This window comes from Psittacula echo, assembly GCF_963264785.1.
Source record: "Psittacula echo genome assembly, chromosome: 5".
NCBI lineage: Eukaryota > Metazoa > Chordata > Aves > Psittaciformes > Psittacidae > Psittacula > Psittacula echo.
The window spans coordinates 61945283-61966379 of record NC_137739.1 but is presented as its reverse complement, the minus strand read 5'-3'; the positions used below and the strand labels follow the sequence as shown (position 1 = coordinate 61966379).

At 39.2% G+C, this 21097-nt stretch overlaps 1 protein-coding gene across 1 annotated transcript in view; it reads left to right on the top strand.

Moving 5' to 3' along the window:
- Positions 1 to 21097, top strand: part of LOC308221233 (alpha-1-antiproteinase-like) — a gene marked incomplete at both ends in the record, with an annotated part of 34754 nt that overhangs the window by 4404 nt on the left and 9253 nt on the right. The window contains 3 exon segments of the mRNA XM_080618219.1: positions 12925 to 13331; positions 14583 to 14853; positions 15503 to 15650. Of these exon segments, the coding sequence (XP_080474345.1) occupies positions 12925 to 13331; positions 14583 to 14853; positions 15503 to 15650 (826 nt within the window).

Here is a 21097-nt window from a genome sequence, read left to right as displayed (position 1 = left end):
ATTATTGCTATTGTGTTGTTTTATAGTGAGACAACTGAGAGGATTTTAACATACCAGCTACATTAGATAGCTGTACAGTTGTGAAAAGAAGCACAGATCAGTCAGTAAATATTTATTTTTTTTCTTTAATTTTTTAAATCAACATCGTTAGCATGTCTTAGTAAAATATAGAAAGCCAACGAAAGTGCTTAAGTTACAGATTGATTAAAACTTTTGCAGCAGAATCTCAAACTGGTAGAAAAGAAGTAAAATATAAATGGCAAATTTCTAGACTTTAGTATCTTAAAATATCTGTGAAAAATATAACTTGAAAGTTATGTTGAATATTTCTAAAATATAATTATTTTGATTAGTTTGGGGATCTTTACTTTCTTTGAAATTAAGTTATTGATATCAACATTAGTAAATTGTAGCTATAAATGTACCAATAAGGAGCATAAGAACCTTTGTATATCAAACTGCCATCCGTGCAACACTTGACATTCACTCTCAAAGCCCTCATCAAAATCATGTAAATTATTGACAAAAGTTTTTTACTCATAATTGTGTTTAGTCTGTTCAATATGTAGTAACGAACAGTTGGCTTCATACCTCTACACATAAAAGAGCTTAGTCTTAGTGCAATACAGATAAACAGATTCTACAGAAAATAATTAAAAAACCCTTGGCAAATCTCAGGGCTAATTCAGGACAGTGTGCCAAAGTCCAGCTTTGCAATGACAAACAACTCTGTAGGCAAATACCAAAAGACTGTGTTTGTTGTACCTCAGGGACCTCAGATCAATAGTCTCCATTTGTTGGGAAAAAAAAACCAAACCAAAACTAAATGACATTTTGCTAATCAGATCTCACTGAGGGGTAACCCTGTTGCTCAATTCATTTGAAAGTAGATGGAGAAAATTTAAGCTGAATTAAGATCTGGATAACCAAAAAATATCAAGTTGGTAGGGAATTGTCTACAAGGCGGAGTAGCAACCATATACATGTGTCTTAACTTGGTTTTCTTTCTATTTTGACTAAAATCAGGGAATGCCCATCACTGGAAACATGCAGCAAATTTGTGTGGTAAATAACAAGTACAGAAGGATTGCATAACACTCCCAAAACTGTCAGCCTTAAGAGTATCACAAATCCAGGGCAGTCATGGTTTCTGCAAGACAGTGTTTCTCATCAGACAAGAGATATCGCAGGCTCTTATAATAATTTAGGTCCTTTTAATTTGTTTTCTAACATATAACAGCTAAATAGCCACATCCTGTTAACATTGTCTTGATACTAAATAACCTATTGCGTTCTTGTACTGTATGATACTGTCTGCAGTACATATATGTATTATATACATATATAATATGTATTTTATATATTTTGTATTATATAATAATATAATATATAATATATATATTATATATATATTATATATATATAAATATATATATTATATATATATAATATTATTATTATATATTATTATATATATATATTTTATAATAATATATATATTATTATATATATATTATTATATATATAATAATTATTATATATATTATATATATAATATATATATATTATATATATATAATATATATTTATAATATGTATTTATATATATTTTATATATTATATACATATATGCAGATACAATGTATGCATGTCACTTCTAGGACATAATGACAAAGAAAAATGTTAGTAAGTTTTATAAAGTTCTGGTAGGGATTGACACCATGATAATTCAGGGATGGTGAGGTAAGACTGTCTCCTTAATGACAGCATGCTTTTCCTGGTGCTCTTCATTGATCAGCACACCCATATTCCCATTAATTGGAAAATGGTTATCCCTATGGGAAAATAGTGCCATTCATGTCACATACCCATCACTTAGGGGTGTCTGATTTCTCAAAATCAGATGTCATGTATTTCATTATGTATCCAGACTGTCTAGCAATTCTCATACAATTAGTAATTAACAGATATTTCTGGGCAATACTATGTGAATTTCTCAGCTCTTGAAGAATTTGATGATTACTTACGGATAAAAACCTGGCTTCTGTCACCACCAGAATCTTGGCAGCTATGAACGTGTGGTGGCTGAGATCCACACAGCCAGTGTCCATCACCTGCTAATCACACTAACACCTAGGCCCAGGAAGCCCTTGTGAAAGATGTATTGCTCAAGGTAGTGCTTTCCTGCAGCCTACACAGAGCCTTGGTAACCCCAAATACCTCATGAATATCCCTGGCATATGTCAGATGGAGTTACCAGCAACATAATCTCCTATGTGAGGTATGGCTTGGGCTCAGAATGGGGGGTCTGAAGGCATCAACACTTTCATTGTTGGAATGGATCTAGAAAATGTTTTCTGGAAGGGAGTGTATTTAATCATACCACTGGCTGCTAAGAGACTGCAAAAACCAGACCAAAACAAATGCACTTCACACAAAAATTTCCAGGCCTTTTAAATGGAGAGCCATAATATTAACTCAGCAATTCTGCCGTATATTAGACTCCTGGCTTGTGCTCTCTCATTTGGCTAGGAGAAAAAATATCTGTTGGGAAGAATGTAAGGTCTGTGGTTATTTCACTCCTGCGAAGTCTTGGCAAAGAGTTGCATTTTTCTTCTTCAAACATAACATAGTTTGGTCACTTCTGTCTTACACATAGAATGAAATTTCTTTCCTATTAGGAAAATACATATGAAGACGGTACAGTATTATGATAATTAAATGCTGATGCACACAGGTGAGTCAATCACTATAAGTATTGATGCTTTTCACACCTTTACTTCTTTAAAACTTCCCTCCTGTGCATGTGATGTTTACCTGGTTCCAGACTTCGGCTGCAGCTTTCTTCCAGATAAAGGTTCACAGGATGCTTTTCCCGAGGACCTTCTGAGAAATGCTTCTAGATTATGGCCTCAGAGTTTGAAATTATAGAACTGTCAGAACATCTCACTAGCTCTTTCTACTTCAGCTTTCCAGGAATAGCCACCTGCTTCAACATCCAGAAACCTGTGATTGCCATAAATCAGAAACAGCTTCATAAATCAGAAACAATTTCAGTCATAAGCCATTTCAGTCTGGGGAAAAGGGCTGGAAAAGAAGTAGGGTTACACTGACCATCAGTAGTGGGTGGATCCATAAGCAAACCATGCTCTAGCTGAGCTGTAGGCTTTCCACCCCATTCTTCATATCTTGTTCCCTCTGGGTAGCTGATTTTGACATTTCTTATGAGATTTGTTCAGTTTAAATGGACCTGTAAGTCTTTGTTTTGAGTTAATTGAAAAATGCATCTCAGATTTTTATTACAACAGCTTCTAAAGCACCCGACCCACTAGATGCCTGCATTGAAAAAAGAGAAAAAGGAAGAAACCTTCCTCAGAAGCTAATTTATGGTCTCCAGGATTGTTTTTACTTCTTATCTGGTTGCATTATGCTGTGTGGAGTGCAAGCAATAGAACAAAGAGGAGAAGAGAACAATTTGGCTAGGGGAGCATCTTGCAAGTGGTGTGAACATGAGAAAACACTTGTATTAGAAACCATGCTACCTGTGTTATTTATGCTACGTTTTCTTATTTCATCTGTGTAAAAGGAGTGGGTTTGGCAGGCCTGATAAAGAGAATCACTTCTCTCCAGAGCAAGAACTGGAAAAATAGCTGGTTTTGTGAAATGGTGAGAAAACAGAAATGCTCTTGGAGGTTCTGTGAAGAAACATGTCATGTCGTGAAGAACACTGGGTTTCCCTGCAAAAAAAGCAGAAGTCTATAAGAGCAGATGGCAGGGAGAGGGAGATTGCCACGGTGGCCAAGATGCCCTCATTGTGCTGTGAGAGGCAGAGGTATAAGCTGAGGTCCTTCTTGAACCTGTCATGAGACAGGGAAGCAGGAAACTGAGAGCAGACTAGCAGTACACTGGGGCTAATTAGCTTATCTGTTTGGGCAGGCCACCACGCAATTATAGACTTTGAGTCTTTCTAAGGCTTGACTGGAACTTAATTAGCAGATGTTCAAGCTTTTGGCATAAATAAGCCAGAACATGATGCCAATGGAAAGAGAATCAAAGGAAATTATTGTAGGGAAGAATGTCAGATGTTGATTAGTTACAGGGCACAGGCTCAGACCCGTGCAAGTGCAAGTGCACTATTGCTTCTTGGAGTCCAAAGGTTGACTGGGACAAATTTACGTTTGCATTGTCTTTTGCTATGTTTATAGCCTAGATAAGGGTTGGGTTTTTTTTAATCTTTTGACTAGTTTTTGCAGATCCTTGAGTTTTTGGGGCAGGCTTCCTGAACTCCCTTCTCTAAGGAAAGCTCACGTGTAGGAGCTGGCAGCTGATGTGATGCAATCACTTCTTGCTCTTTCTTCCTTATTTCAGAAGTACATGGGCCTCTCCTGCACCAAGCCATGTAACATTTTTAGAGCACTGCAGCAAAAGGAGTTTCTCTTCTAGGACATATTTATATCTGTTCTAACCGCCAGCAATTTCCACTTCAGTATCTGTTCAAAGACTACTCTCTGCCAAGCCCAAAGAGGTGATTGATACCTCTCTCTTTTGATTTCGTAGATCTGGTACAGTGAAGTTAAACTCAATGTTTAGTTTAGACCCATTTGCATCCAGCTCATTCAATGAAGTCCTATGAATCATAAAAGAAACTCAGAGCTATCCCAATCTGAGGTGATTCACTTTTGTGTCATTTTTTGGATAGTGTAACATGTGGAGGCTCCTTAAAGAAATAATTCACTTTCTGCACTAAAAAGAAATTAAGAAAAAGAGGAAGACAAAACCACAGTTGGGATAAGCACATAATTTTAATTTCTGCTTCTTTAAAAAATGTCTTTTCCGCAGTTGTGTTGCTGTACAGATGAAGGCACCACAGATATACATCTTCATTTAAATCAGCACAGCAAAATTAAAAGAGCAAATTAGTTTAGCAGCAGTAAGAGGGGTCTGATATGTCCCATCTTTGTATTTTGTAACAGTAAAGGCAAAGTTTATCTCTCATTTCTTTTTTACTGAGTTTGATCCTCAAGTGTTCTTCCATGATCTCCCAAGAAATCCAGCTCTATTTTCATTCGTAAGCAGCCAGTTGGATGTGACTTGTGCTTTGGATAAAGGTGGAATTTAGGTGGTGAAAGATGCTGAAAGGTCAAGAGAAGTTTAAGGGGAAAACAGTCTCTCTAAACACTTCTGTATTCATGGAGTTTGGCACCACTGAGCTAACCACTGAGACCTAAGCCTTGTATCTCATTTCTGTGGGCAAATATGAGGAATTATTTTTGGCACTCTGTGGATTTAATGGGTGTCCCAGTCTTTCTTTAGAAACTACTTCAAAAACATAAATTAAAACCCTTTTCTCATTGCTTGCATGCTGGTCTTTGAGTTCAGTCCTAGATCTGAACTAGCATTAAATAAACCTCTGTAACAAGTATCAATGGCATTCTATGGAAAGTTGGGTAATTTTCACGACATTTTCTTACTCAGGTGTGAATTCTATTCCTCACTATCATGCAAATGACGGCCAGCAACCAAGTTCACTGAGTAATTAGGTTTCACTCCCATCACCTACATAAATAGTACAGGTTGACAGATGGAAACCACCTAAACATCTCCTGAAAAGCAGCAATGTAATTGAAATCCGGCTCATCTTAAGGTAGTCACCAGCAGTGTTGACTTCATATTTAGGTTTTACAAGCAGGTCATGGCAGAGGAAGGGGAAAAGGACATTTTATTCTCTCCTTTGAGCCTTTCTAGTGCCTTTGCAATGATCTCCTGGGGGAGCAAAGCATTGATGTGGAACTGGATACACAAAGACCTCACCTGACAGAGACAGAAGAGCAGGAGGTCCATGAAGGTTTTCTTTCATTTACTTCCAAACAAAGTCTACTTGAGCAAATGCAATGCCCTATCTGTAAATGGCAGGCCAGAAGTTTCTGAACAGAGATTCATGACGCTGAAACTGGCAGAAACTGAAGAGAAGATCAATGAAAAGTTTGAATGTAGAAAATTCTAAGAAATAATTTTTACCATGTGATGGTTAAACACTGGAAAAGATTACCCAGAGAGATCATGAAATCCCCCTCCTTGGAGGCATGCCTCTGAGGAACCTGATCTAAGTAAGCATGCTTTGAGCAGATGGCTGGACTAGGTGATCTCTGGAGGCTTCTTTTGACCTAGATTATTATTCTAAGATTCTGCTGCACAGGGGTAAGAACCTGTGAGGAAAATACACTAGCACACTTGTTTACTATGTTCTCTATAAAAGTAAAATATGTTTTACAGAAGGACAGTTTTAGAAACACAATGTTTTTTTCTGATTATAACCTCCAAGTTTTTAACATTTCTCTTCCATATTGGTTGATTATAAGGCTGCTGCAAGAAACCATTGGACAACACAGCTGGACAGAATTTGAACAAGACTTTATTACTGAGTGGATGCAGGACGTTCACAAAGTCCTTCTGAATTTCGCTGGGAAGCACAGGGAGGCAAGAGGCTGCCACCAGCTGGGGTTGCTGAACATAGGTTTAATTCTTGTCCTTTCACTATTCAGGGGTCATCACTGATTGTGCTGTAGGTCAAACTGAATCTGGCAAAAAAATAAAGAAAACTTTGCTTACAGTTGTGGGTTTGGAAATCCATGTAAGGCAATTTTTTGATCTTGCACTTTTACTATGAACACCAACATGTGAATAAAAGGTGCCTTTTTGAAAGTATAAATGAAGATGTTGTAAGCTTAAATATGTGACTATCTCTGTGCATGCCTAATAATACCTTGAGAAGCTTACCTCTTCACTGTACTCAAGGATTTTGCATCCTAACACGTTACAAGTTAGAGATGTTACTGGCTTAGGTCTTGGCCTCACCTAGATTGTGGTTTCTTGGATGATCTGAACTTCTGCCATGTTCAAACACATAAAACATGAATTTTGTATAGGCATTGCTAGTGTTTAGCTTAAAAACAGCCTCTCTCAAAATTCAAAATTAAGAATATGTTAATATTATTAACTGAGACTTGTTTCTAAATTAGTTGGGGTGAAGCAAAGTTTGTATGAGAAGACAGCTTGAAATTGCAAGAATTCAACCATACAACACTTGAAAAGCAAAGAAAACTTGTAAGGAGTGATCTTTATCTCATATGCATACATGCATCGCTAGCCAGCTGTACTAACAGATAGTGTGCCAGCAACAAGTTGTCAGATTAGGTTGGGCTAATTAAACCTTATTACTTTGTTAGGCATGGCTCATTGAACAACCACTGTGTAACTGTTCACAGAAGTTCTTTAATTCTTACCGCTATAACCCAGTAAAAATGTGAGGCTAGAATTTTCTTTAATACAAATTACAAAAATCAACACGGTTGTCTCCCATGAAAGCATAAACGGAATACACAAGGTCAGAATAACCATGCACATGAACTGTGTTTAAATTACAGCTAAAAGCAAAACTGTTTCATTAGCAAATGTGCCAATGAGAAAAATGAAGCAAGCCAGAAAGGCACATTTTAATGCATCCAGAATCTGTGTTTGTATGCCTAATGTAAGATTTTAGGCTGCTATTTTAAAAAGTCTTTTTTAAGCCAATCAGAAAAAAAAAGGTTAAACAACAGCTGGTTAGGACCAGTAATGCTTTTCCATGGACAAAATTTCCACTAGCATAACTGGAGTTTTCAAAGCTGGAGTTTTAAAATTACAGTATTTAAATCCCAGCAGGGCTTATGCATAGAAACATGACCTGGCCAGCAAATAACAAGTACCTTGACTTTTCTTTCAAGCAGTTGCCAAATGAAAGCATGAAGTACAGATTATTATTAAGACAATTTGGCTTTGGTTCATAAACATGGATTTAGAAAATGTTTCTTACCATTCTAGTATAATAAGCTTGCTTTCCACATGACACAGAAAACTCAATAAAATACATAAATTTTAGTTTTTCTCTGAGTCAATTAATACTATACACGGACAGGAAACTTTTGAAGATTTAATGAATGAAAAAAATGGGTTCATATCCTTTCTTTATTGAGGTTTTGGAGCTGAAACATTTTCTTCAAGCTAGGCAGCTCATACCGGAGACACTTACAGTAAAATAGTATGAGTGCAGTCACATGTTTAGGAATGAGCTACAGCATAAATCAAAGTAGCAGCGTAGGCACATTTTGCAGGTATGGTCTCCAGAAGCAGGCCCTGTGGTGGACTAGCTGTTGGCTTGTAGAACCTCTGCCAACCTCCCTCATAGGATGATGGACCTGTTAAGGCCTCCATCTCATGAGAACACTGATAGCTGAAGTAAAGAGAGGCAGATTCTGAAAGAGCTTCAGAAAATCAGGGTGTGACTGTTTCTGAACTGATGCCAAGTTCATTGTGGGGGGGGGAAATAAGTTGCATGTTAATTACCCCTTCTGCTCTGCTTTTCATAGAACAGAAAGTCAGCTTGGTTTAGCATGTTGTAGCAGGTGTCCAAGCTGCGTGGTCAGGAAACTAAAGCCCCAAGGCAGGCCACAACATGCCTCAGGAGACGTTTTAGCTGGCAATAAGCTAAGGAGGTATAAGTGCTAAAGACACACCTAGTAGAACAGGAGACGTTTTAGCTCGCAATAAGCTAAGGAGGTATAAGTGCTAAAGACACATCTAGTAGAACAGCTGCTCACTGCCATAGCCTCTTCTCCCTAAACCATGTTTGCCTATGGCAGTTATGCGTGTTCAGGAGCAGGAACATTAAAGCCAGCTGTCCCTTCAGTCACAGACTTCTACCTGCTCTGCATGGCCATAACAGCATTTATCTGCATCCTCAAATAATCTTGTTTTGATCCATATAATATTTAACAGAAGTGTAAATGCTTAACACCACTCAGCTGTATGACTAAAGAAGTAGAACAGAACAGCCAACAGCCTGTTTTGGAGAACTATAAGCATCCCCTTTTTTCCTGAAAAGCCACATTTGTGCAACCAAGCTTTCTAGCTTATAATTAATGTAATTCAAATGCAGTGGAGTGGTTTGTGGCTGGCAAAATAGAACAGTCCGCTCCATCAAGCTCCACCTGACCTACACAAGCTTTGCAGGAAACAGCAATGACTGGTACTTTAGTAAGAGAAAAAAAAATGCAAACTCAAAATACTTAACTGCAAACTTTGGCTATATCCCAACAGAGCATGCAGAGTTCAGCTGTGTTATGAAGAAAAGAGTGCTAAGGCTTTAGATAATCTCCAGGGAACCTAGACGTGTGACCAAGGCCATGGATCCTGGTAGGTAAAGAAATACCTTTTAAAGAAACACAGCAAGGGACTGAGCACAGGCATGCTTACACTGTTTTACTTGCACAGCTCCTTGGCTCTGCAGGATACTGGGGATTGCACCACGCCTTCCTGAGTGGACGGTAACAAGTCCTGCAAGGTGCAGCAGAGGCATAGAGGGACTGAGAAGGCATTTTCCCAGCTGGCTGATCAAGCCACACACCTAAACAGTTCATCTAGCCATGAACGCTGGTCAGCCAGCTTCACAGCACTTACCTTCCTTTGGAATAATCCTAGGAAATTGAAACACATTTTTACAAGAAGGCTAAGGCTTGTTATTTGAGACTGCCTTGGTTAATGTTACTGGGTTGCTCTCTTTTGTTATTTGCTATTCTTTGAGAGATTTGTGACTGTACCATGGTTTACTGTTTACGTATGTTACAACAGTTGCATTTGTTCAGTGTCATTTTTGGACACTCAGTGATGGCACACATTTCATACAGCTTTTTCAATTGGTAAATACTACGTTAAGCTCCTCACAGAACTTGATAACTAGGTAGTCCTTGACAGAGACAGAGAGAATTGTTAGGTCATGAGAAAACACTGTGTCTGAAAGAATACAAGACTACAGTTAAAAGGCACCATTCTTACACAACCGAATGAGGTAGTCTCTTTATTGATGAGTCCAAGAGGACTCATTGGCTTCTAAATAGTGACCAGTGGGGTCTCTACTGCATAGAAATAAAAGATGAGATGTTTACACTTAAGTGGAGTTCAGTAGGCTGGGTAGCATAGCTACACACAAGCTGCAGCTCCCTTTCTCTGACCTTCAGAGCTTAGTGCTGTGCTGAAATTGTGTGTCTCCAGATGAATTATTATCTATTTCAGGTAGTGTATAGAGCAAAGTAGCTACCCTTGGTACAGAAAAAAAAAAACAAACTTGGCACAAAAAAACCCAAAACAAAACAAAATATCATTTCCAAAAAATATTTGCTTGAGAGTTGCATACCTTGGTATATAACATGACCAGCTAGGCCCAATGGACTTTGTTTTCTGTTTAGAGTGGAGAGATGTGGACATACACATAATGATGTCCAAGAAAACCAGCTTCATCAGCATCCAGCTTTTCACTTCTCGGTAATAGATATTTGAAGCCACATAACATTTAACAGAGGAAAACAGCACTATGAGTAAAGCAGGAAGAAACAGCACAACCCTTGAGAGAGCAAGACCCTTCTGAATGAAATGTAAGTACCCAGTTATCTTTACCTTTAAGATTTTGATGCAGCTGTATGGCATTTAGGTCATGAGTCATGAAGCACATGCACTTTGAAGGGCGAAACCTGGTTTCTAAGCACCCAAATGACATCAGAATTAATGTCAAGAAATACTGAATAGCAAATTCGGGGGATATATTATTGCAGCTCCAGAGCATAATTCTGATGTGAAGATTTATCCCAAATAGCTCTTTCACATCTAGAAGTCTGTTTCATTAAAAGGGGGAAATATTCTTACTACCAACTGTCAATCTGAGTTTTATCTATTACTTATATTCCCTAAAGTTTGCAACCAGCTAACCGAAAGTGAGGTGAATAAGCCATCTTATTTACATCAATATGGTCTAGACAGGATTCACAAGTCAATTTTGTTGTGCCAACCTCCCCCATAAGTCTTGATTTACTCAGACCTCAGAGAGCAAAGCTGCGGAAGGACAAGCTGGCTCCTTTTCACCCAGATCTTGGTGGTCAGAGTACTGACACAGGGTGGAGGAAATCACAATAAACATCTCATCTGCTCTGCTAAACCAGTGTCTTTCAGTGCCTTTGCCACTGACTAGGGGATAAGTAGGTAATTCATGCAATTGTCTTTCTTGAGGCTGTTCTGCTTCAATAGGACATTAGGTGAATGCTATTTGGAGTTAATTTTCTAGCCATTAGTACGTTTTTTAAGGTGTAATAGTTCTTACCTGTTTTCTGACAGGTTAGACATCTTAGTACAAATCACTCAAGTATGTTCATGGTCTAACCAGCAACAGAGAAATCAATAAACAAAGAAATGGTCACAGTTATCAGAAATGGCCACGGTGCCATAATCCAGGCTAATTGCTGAGTGCTACTCTGGCTTATTTTGCCTTATGAAGGTAGGCTTTCTTGCTGATACAAAGTTTGGAAAAAGGGGCCAAGCCCATACCTGTGACATCACCGGGATAGGGGGTGTACACACAGAGAGGAATCTATCTGGAAGACATCTGTCACATTAGCAGTCATTTAAAATAAATTAACGTGTTCCGATATAATCTGGTATTGAAGGAGAAAATCTTTACAAGTTGTCTTGTGATGTCACTTGCATATGTTAAAATGAGTCAGGAATGAGAGAAAGACTACTGTTTGTGAGTACTGCAATCTCATATTGCTTTCCACTGACATAGCACTACCATTTCATATAAGCCTCATTCAATTACTAATAACATAATAATCCTGATAAACATAAAAGAGTTAAGATTTGCTCCTGATGAGCTGCCTCACTGTAAAACAAATTTACACAGAGACAGAAAATAAAAAAATATAAGCCTTTTTACTTGTTCTCTCTCTGGGACTAATTTTTCTTTAATACTGTCCTGGGTTCAGCAGTAGCAGTCATTTTTCTCCTTCTTAGTAGCTGGTGCAGTGCTGTGTTTTTGACTTTCAGCCTGGGAACAGTGCTGATAACACGGATGTTTTTAGTTACTGCTCAAATGTTTAGTCTGACCAAGGACTTTCTGAGTCTCATGCTCTTCCAGGGAGGAAGGGAAGCCTAGAGGAAGCAGAGATAGGACACCTGACCCAAACTACCTAAAGAGGTATTCCATACCACAGCACATCATGTCTAGGATGCAAACTGTGAGTTACCCAGAAGGGCTAGTTCACTGCTGGGGTCGAGCTGGGTATTATCAGTTGGCGTGTGGTGAGCGGTTGTATTCTCTTCCTTTGTTATTTCCCTCATCATTATTATTATTGGTGGTAGGGATAGTGATTTGTGTTATACCTTAGTTACTAAACTGTTCTTATCTCAACCCATGGGAGTTACATTCTTTTGATTATTCTCCTCCCCATCTCTCAGGGAGTGGATGAAAGAAAGGGGGGAGTGAGAGAGCGACTGCGTGATTTACGGCTGAGCTTAAACCATGGTAAATACTCATGTTTCTTTCACCATATGTTTCTTCCTGCAGTGATAAAGGACTTTTGTAGCTGGAGAAAGCAGAACGCAGGTAGGGTGCAATGGATAGGAATTACAGATAAAAGCACAAGGATTTAAAAAACACTTCCATTATAAAGGAGCAGGTCAGGAGATAACAGTGATTATCAGATAGTTGTTGAAAATAGTAGCAGATAGAAATAAAAGATGAGATGTTGACAGAGCTGGCCTCCAGCATCCAATACCATTTCATCTTTTTTCTATGCAGTAGCTGTGGAGGGTGATGAAGACCACCCTCCTGCTGTGCTTACTGGCAGCCACACTTCACATCACTGTCCATAGCCTGACCCAGACCAACCACCACAATGAAGAGCCCAAGGCAACTGACCGCCAGGAAGAGCATCTTTGCGAGAGAGGTTCCCTTGAGTCCTGCCAGCAGATAGCCCTCAGCAACACAGACTTTCCCTTCAAGTTTTACAGGGAAGCAGCTATGCAGAAACCTAACAAGAACATTTTCTTTTCTCTGGTCAGCATCTCTAGTGCCTTTGCCCTGCTGGCCTTAGGTTCCAGAGCCACCAGCTGGGCTCAGGTGCTGGAAGGGCTGGCCTTTAACCTCAGCAACACCCAGGAGGAGGAGATACACAAAGGCTTTCATCATCTCCTCCTCTTTCTGGACCACCCTGCCAGCCAGGTCCAGCTGAGCATAGGGAACACCCTAGTCATGGACAAACACCTGAAGCCACTAAAAACATTTCTGAAGGATGTGAAAAAACTGTACAAAGGAGAAGTGGTTTCTTGTAACTTCCAGAATTTCACTAAAGCTAAAAAAGAGATCAATAGTTACACAAAGAACAAAACCCATGTGAATGTAAACCAAATACTTAAAGATCTTGATCCGAACACTCTACTGGTAATTGTTAACTACATTTATTTCAAAGGTAAGTTACATAGACATTACTTAGCAATACCTCAGTTTCACCTGTACTAAAACAAATACTCCACATTATTTCTGAATTATTTTTAGAAGTTATAAGAAACATTGAAATTTCTCATGCTTTGAAACCTCTTCTACGTCTATGTTTTCTTACAATATGTTTATGCTCCTACACATAAAATTTCATTAATTTGCAACCTTCAGATTTTAGGGAATTGCTAGAGCACAGCAGAACTTGTGAATGCATTGCTGTGGCAATAATTAACTTCCTCTTACACATTATATTTGTTAATAGCAGCATGCAGGACATACCTGGAATTTACCTTCCAGAAAAACATGTTTGGAAATAGACAAACTTTCAGTAAAACAAATTTTTATTTCAAGTATTTTGTTAAACTGGGTTCCCTAATCTTAGATGCCCTTGTCTGAAGCATTTCTTTATGATAACAGAGTATATATTTTTAAAGGGCAAGCAGGAGGAAAGCTCAAACTTATAAAGTAAGCAGAGTACTGTGGAGTTTATTCCATTATTTATTTTCCAATTTTATTTTACTTCTATTCAACATTAAAAAAAAAGAGAAAATACTTACAGAATGGCAAGAGGTGATCCCTCTGTATTTGTTCAGTGAATGAACTGGTTTAATTTAAAATAAAATATCATAAAAAATTCAGTTGAACAAACATCAAGAAAAAATAATTTTGAAGATTAAAACCCTTGAAGCCTTATTCCATTTAACATTATGCAGTTATCATCAGTTATGAACCTAGAAGTTCGGGTTGTTCTTGCATGTAAGCTTTTCTTTAGTGCTACGAGATGAAGAACATATGAAAAAGCATATGTAAGGAGCTTAACATGCTACCTTTTAAAAGGCAGACATCTGCTGTGGAATTTCCTTTACAAACAATATTCTGAATCCAGGAAGGAACTCATTGGATCCTGATTGGCTTTCATTTTCTTCAAATAAAATATAAGGTAATATAATGAAGTTACTTCCTTTAATTTATCCAACATAAAAAGCTGTTGTACAAGTCTATACATAATTTAACGTAGGATATTTAGTTTTTACTCAGCACAGTACAGCAAAGATGATAAATAACAAGATCTTTAATAAATTTGGAATACTTCAAATATGAGTGTGAATCTTCAAATATGTGTTCATCTATATGGGTTTATCTCGTGTACATCACTGTCCTATATTACTATATCCTCCTTGAAACAAGCATTCAATTGAATCGTTTCTCTTTTGGTTTTAAGCCTACTGGGAAAATCCTTTCAATATTAAAGGGACTCACAAGGATTGTTTCCATGTGAATGAGAAGACCTCAGCTGAAGTGAAGATAATGACTCAAGATGGATTTTATAAAGCATACTCTGACAGGAAGCTCTCTTGCGAGGTGGTGCAGATTCCCTACAAGGGAGATGTTACAGCATTGTTTATCCTGCCTGATGAAGGAAAAATGAAACAGTTGGAAGATGCCCTGACAAAAGACACTGTGTCTCAATGGAAAAAATCACTTGTAAGATGGTAAATATAGAATTCGGGTTTGATGATTCAAGGTAGATAGAATCCAAAGTCTGAATACTATGATCAGATTTTACAGTTACTAGCCTTTGTTTTGATTGGAGATTTAAACAATGGAATAAGTATATAGGGACAGACCAAAAGACTTGAAGATTTGACATTTTCAGCAAAAATTAAAATCAGCATTGCCTGGTGCTGAAGGAAGAGATCTGTGAGCTGGGTAACTTAATCTTTTTTTCCCCACACATTTTCTACTTGAAGTGTCTCCATTTCCTTGTCTTAAACACAATGTGTTAAAAGTAGTAATACTGCAAGATAGCAATCAGATGCTTCAGAGGGGTGTGAATTCCAAAAGAAAACCTTCAAGGTTAGAAAAAAAATAAAGCAACCTTAGTTCTAGAAATGCTGGCATCATTGCTGCTTGCTATCCAACCAAGTGACGGTGTTGCAGAATCGTACAATAAAGCCCAGCTGATGTGTTTCTCCTTCCATTCTTTCCTATAATCTTCCAATGTTATGCTTGTTACCATCTTTTTCAGATGTAAAGACTAACATTTTTGCACAGAAGAACCACCAGCAAGTTGGGAGTCTTCAGTCCAAGGCAACTTTCATTGCAATAATTATCATAATTTTTTATTTTTTTAATTAACAGGAGGATAGAAGTGCGTATTCCAAAACTATCAATTTCCGCCACCTATGACTTAAAGAAGATGTTAATGAATCTGGGTGTAACCAATGCATTTTCTGACTGGGCTGATCTGTCTGGAATTACAGGAAAACCTGACGTGAAGGTTTCAAAAGTAAGTTTGTCAGCAGAAACAATGATCTATGGATTCCTCAATACCCAATTGTCTTGCCCTAAACTAAGGTGTGAGATTTTACTTGTTGCTAGAGCTAACTGATACTCTAAACTAGAACATTTAGCTGATAAAGAAACTTTAAACTCTATCAGACTTCTCCAAGATCTGGAGATAAGGATCCTGTCTTCTGTCTGACACAAAAGCTAGGAGGGGCTTAGCATTTGTTCCAGAAACTAAACACAGCCCAGTTTCTGTATGTGAAGTGCCCATGGATATCTCTGCTGGAGATGCCTTGCATCAACATATCTAGCAGAAAATGTGGCCTTTTTCTAACATGTGCATTCTGTAATTTTAAAGGACTTAAAATCTACTTCTGCCATTGAAGGCTCTGATGAGTGCTAATTATGTGAAATGACCACACTTGAGGAAAACATCCCATTTACTGAAAATAATGTGAGAAGAAACAGGCAAAGTGAAGAGAAAAGCTAGCATTTTTGCAGCCATTCTGAATGCAGCACTGACAAAGTTCTAATGTATTGAGGGTAGTAAAACAAAAAGATTAAAAATAACCAACAATAATTTAACAAGAACACAAAAAAAGGTATCAAAGTGTAATTTCTACTGGCAAAACTGTAATGCATGTGCTATTTAGGGACACATACAGAGCAGTTCTGGAGCCCAACTTCCTTTCCCTCTGAAATTGTCATTCCTTGTGAATTTGCTTGAATATTCTACTTTCAATTAATTCCACAAGGTATGCAGTCACTAAGGTCTGTGTTGCGTACGCTTGTGGTGAGGAACACTGATTGTGAAAATATTTGCTTATTGAGAGAACATTGCTTAAAAAACCACCCCAAGCTATAACCTCCTTCTTCCTGGTTCCTGGTCTACCAGAAATTTTTGTGAATGGCAGTAGCTGAATTAACTTAATGCTAATATGAATCATTTCACACCCTGTCCTCTACATACATTAATTATTGCCTATTTCACTGCAAGCTGCTCACACGGCTCTGCTGAAGATTCATGAGAACGGCATAGAGGCTGCAGCAGTCACTGGCACAGAGTTGCTTCCTCATTCTGTTCCTCCTGTTATTAAATTCACCCATCCATTTTTGCTGTTAATTGTTGACCAATGTACTCAAAGCATCCTGTTCATGGGAAAAATTGTAAACCCAACTGAAAAATGACTGGTCAGTAGCTGATCTTACTGAATTAAATTGCATTCTTCATGCAATTGTGATTAAAATGATATCATAACAGTTATTAAAAATTTTCTTTTTGCAAAGAAATGTCACACATGCAAAGAGTGTGGTCATTCTTAAAACACTGTTCTTGCTTCCTTTTCCGGTAGAAAGTAACCACTGGGATACACCTATTAGTGGATTATGAAGAAACTTACAAATCAGCCATTTGATGACTAGCATGTGTCATCTTTGAAAAACAAGGCAAGTACCCAGCTGAAAGAATTTTTTTAAAACATTTTAACTAAATAAAGGTTGAACAAAGAGACCACTCCTGATTTGCGGATAGGAATGAAGGAAAACGCTGAGGCTTGCTCAAGCTGCTGCCATCTCTCACGAGGTCCTGGCGCTGGAGGGCTGATGTGGAAATTTAAAATACAAATGTAGTCCACTAAGGGATATATTGGTTCTTCTCTTCCACATGAATGTCATTGGTGGAGATGGGTTGTATTTCAATGGGAAAATGATTACTCACCTCTTGGAGGATGCCTGTGTCAATCTGACATAGAGTTATAGAATCATAGAATAGTTAGGGTTGGAAAGGACCTTAAGATCATCAAGTTCCAACCCCCCTGCCATAGGCACAGACACATCACACCGAACCATGCGACTCAAGGCCTCATCCAACCTGGTCTTGAACACCACCAAGGATGGAGCACTCAAAACCTCCCTGGGCAACCCATTCCAGTGCCTCACCACCCTTACAGTAAAGAATTTCTTCCTTAGATCCAATCTAAACTTCCCCTGTTGAAGTTTGAACCCGTTACCCCTTGTCCTGTCACTACAGTCCCTGATGAATAGTCCATCCCCAGCATCCTTGTAGGCCCCCTTCAGATACTGAAAGGCTGCTATGAGGTCTCCAGGCAGCCTTCTCTTCTCCAGGCTGAACAGCCCCAACTTTCTCAGCCTATCTTCATATAGGAGGTGCTCCAGTCCCCTGATCATCCTCATGGCCCTCCTCTGGACTTGTTCCAACAGTTCCATGTCCTTTTTATGTTGAGGACACCAGAACTGCACACAATACTCCAAGTGAGGTCTCATGAGAGCAGAGTAGAGGGGCAGGATCACCTCCTTCGACCTGCTGGTCACGCTCCTTCAGCTGATAATCCAAGTTGGTATTGACACTCAATTCATTGCTAATAGCTCTTCAGATCAAGGTCATTGCTTTGCTTTACAAAACAGCTTTGCTGTTCTGTGCAGAACAGCTGATCAGGAGAGCAGCATGGCTTCTGACAAGCGAATTATTCTTAGTGCAGCAGAGGAATAAAAACCCATGGGTTGTTTCTTACTGTTGAGAGCCCTTTAAAAATTATGCTTTTGAACATAGTGAAATATTTAGTGAAGATGACTAGACTTCAAGCAAAACTGCAGATGCAAGCACATGCGCAGGAGAAGAGCACAGTCAGAAGATTCTCCTTATTTATTAATTTCTGCCGTGTGTTTGCACCTACAAAGATAAAATGCTTCTTGTAGCAGATCTTTTTTTGGTTATCTTTATTTTTGCTTCTGATACCGGTAGTGAATTCCTGTAGAACACAGAAAGTGTGCAGGATAAGGAATGCACAAATATGTCAGCATCTGGCGCAGGAAGCAGCAGGGCGGGACCTGGAAGAGATTCACAGTTGGGGACGAGATTCAAATGACCTTTCGGAGCTTGAAGCATGTTTGCAGAAATCAGTCCAGCACTGTGCTGCCAAGCACCCCAGCTCTGCTTAGGCTGCCGTCTAATGCTGAACACAAATACACTCTGGAGGTACTTCGTTTCTATTTCCCAAAAGGTTGGATCTGTTCCTGCACGTGCCCACGTCAGTCCTGTGGGAGAACTTAAGTTCACCTGGACTCCTGAGCCTGCTGAATCTCTGGATCTCCAGAGATGTTTTGTTAGGTTGTTGGAGCGTATTTCATCCACACTTGCATGTCTGGGTTTCTCCACCTGCAGTGGTTTGGGGTGGTACCCACTTTTATCGTAATACTCCAGTTGACACTGCCATATTGATGGTCTTGGGTTCACTTCTCAGTCTGTTTTGCAAGGGTGAGGGTTTGGATCCACTTCTTCCTGATTTCAGAAGAGCCAGAGACATATTCATGTCAAGGAGCAGCACTGGGTCTGGAAAGCAGTGTTTCTTGAGGCTGTTATGAAGGCTCTGTGCCTCTTGGTTGCTGAATACATTCCATGAGACAAGTCTTCCCAAATGCAGATAAAGGAAAAGTGGCAGCCACTTCATGAAGGAAATGACAAGAATTCAGTTCATGAAGGAAATTTAAGAATTCACAAGAATTGCCTTTGGACCAGATGTCACAGCGACAGCCGCTCCCGAAGCATGGCGTTGTCTCTGGTGCTTGCTGATGGAAGGGATCAAGACTTGGAAATGGCATAGCACACAGAAAGCTGACATTAGTAGACTCCAGTATGCTTTGTTTGCAAGTGCCAGCTACGTGCAACCAGGCTGGCTTGTAGCTGCATAACTACATAGAGACCTGCCAGTCAACCTCTGCACAGCCAAAGCTAAGCCTGTCCTCCCTCACCACTTCCCTTGCTGCTGCTCTCTGCAAGCCTTCTCAACCTTTGAATAGAGCTGATCCTACAGTTCTCTGAGCATGCCCTTTCTCTGTAAAATCCAAATGTCTCATCCTCTGAAAATAACCTCTCCCCAATTGCTCGTTATCCTTAGACAGGTGGGGATGCCCTCGGGGCTGGCATCATGGGGGACTTGGGAGGGGGCTGCCAGAACCATGCCCGGCTGTTTGTGCTTTGGTGTTATGTGGGAGAATTCCTTGCTCCCCCCCATATTGTCTTGTAAAGTCTGCAGCATAGAGGGAGATTCAAGCCATGCTGCAAATGTCCTGCTGGCACTAAGAGCCTATGGCCACTGGCCCACTAAGCCAGGTCTGTCCCCGTGGGGCAGTCACCCCACCTTGCGTGGCACTACCTTGTTATTCTCCTCCCTGGAGCAGGACCACGAGGTGCTGAAGCGCATGCAGGCTGCCATCCTGCAGATGCAAGAGGAGTGTGAAAAGCTCAACTCTGTCACGGGGAGCCTCCTGGATGACAAATTTTGGTCTTGCAATTTACCTACTACTAATTCCTCATCATTCCCCCCCCCCATTTTATTCTAGTGATTAAAAAAAAAAAAAAAAACAAAAAAAAAACAAACCCCCCCCCAAAAAAACCCAAAACTAACCCTGAAACAAAAAAATCCTACGAACAAAAAACTCCCCAAAACAAAACCAAAAACAAAGACAAAAAAAAAACCACAACCAAAAAAAACCCTTACAACAACTAGTTTTAAAAGCCTTGGCAGTGTCAGGGAGGTCTACAATTCCAATGTCTCGATCTGGCAACTTCATTGAAAATATATCAGTAAAACCTGAGATGAGCTCTCAGTGAGAGATTACCCATCTTGAACATTAAAATGCTGGCTGACTGATTCCAGTGGAATTCACATCAGGCCTTAAATGCTTGTATGCTCTTGGAAACACATTTTCTTTTAGTGCTAGAAGATCAGGTACAGACGAAGCAGAAAACTTAAAATGTTTTCTGCAAACAGATGAAAATGATCTGAGGTGAAACATCGGTTATGAGAAATGGAATCACACCCTGGTAATAAAAGAACTTAATTTCCTTCTGAGACATAGCACAAAAGGAAAAAATAACAATATTATCTAATTGTTTATACAGCTTACATCCAGCAAACTATGAGTTCATATGAAATTTTAGTTCAGAGATTCCTACTGCATTGGTAAAAGAAGCTGAAAAGAAAGCAGAAAAGGTGTAGTTTATATTCCCAGTTGTCCTGGGTTCAGCAGTAGCAGTCATTTTTTCTCCTTCTTAGTAGCTGGTGCAGTGCTGTGGTTTTGACTTTTGGCCTGGGAACAGTGCTGATAACACCGATGTTTTTAGTTACTGCTCAAATGTTTAGTCTGACCAAGGACTTTCTGAGTCTCATGCTCTTCCAGGGAGGAGGGGAAGTTGAGAGGAAGCAGAGACAGGACACCTGACCCAAACTAGCCAAAGAGGTATTCCATACCACAGCACGTCATGCCCAGGATGTAAACTGAGTGTTACCCGGAAGGGCTAGTTCACTGCTTGATCAGGCTGGGTATCGGTCGGCTGGTGGTTTTGTATTCCCTTCCCTTGTTATTTCCCTTATCACTATTATTACTGGTGGTAGCAGTAGTGATTTGTGTTATACCTTAGTTACTGGA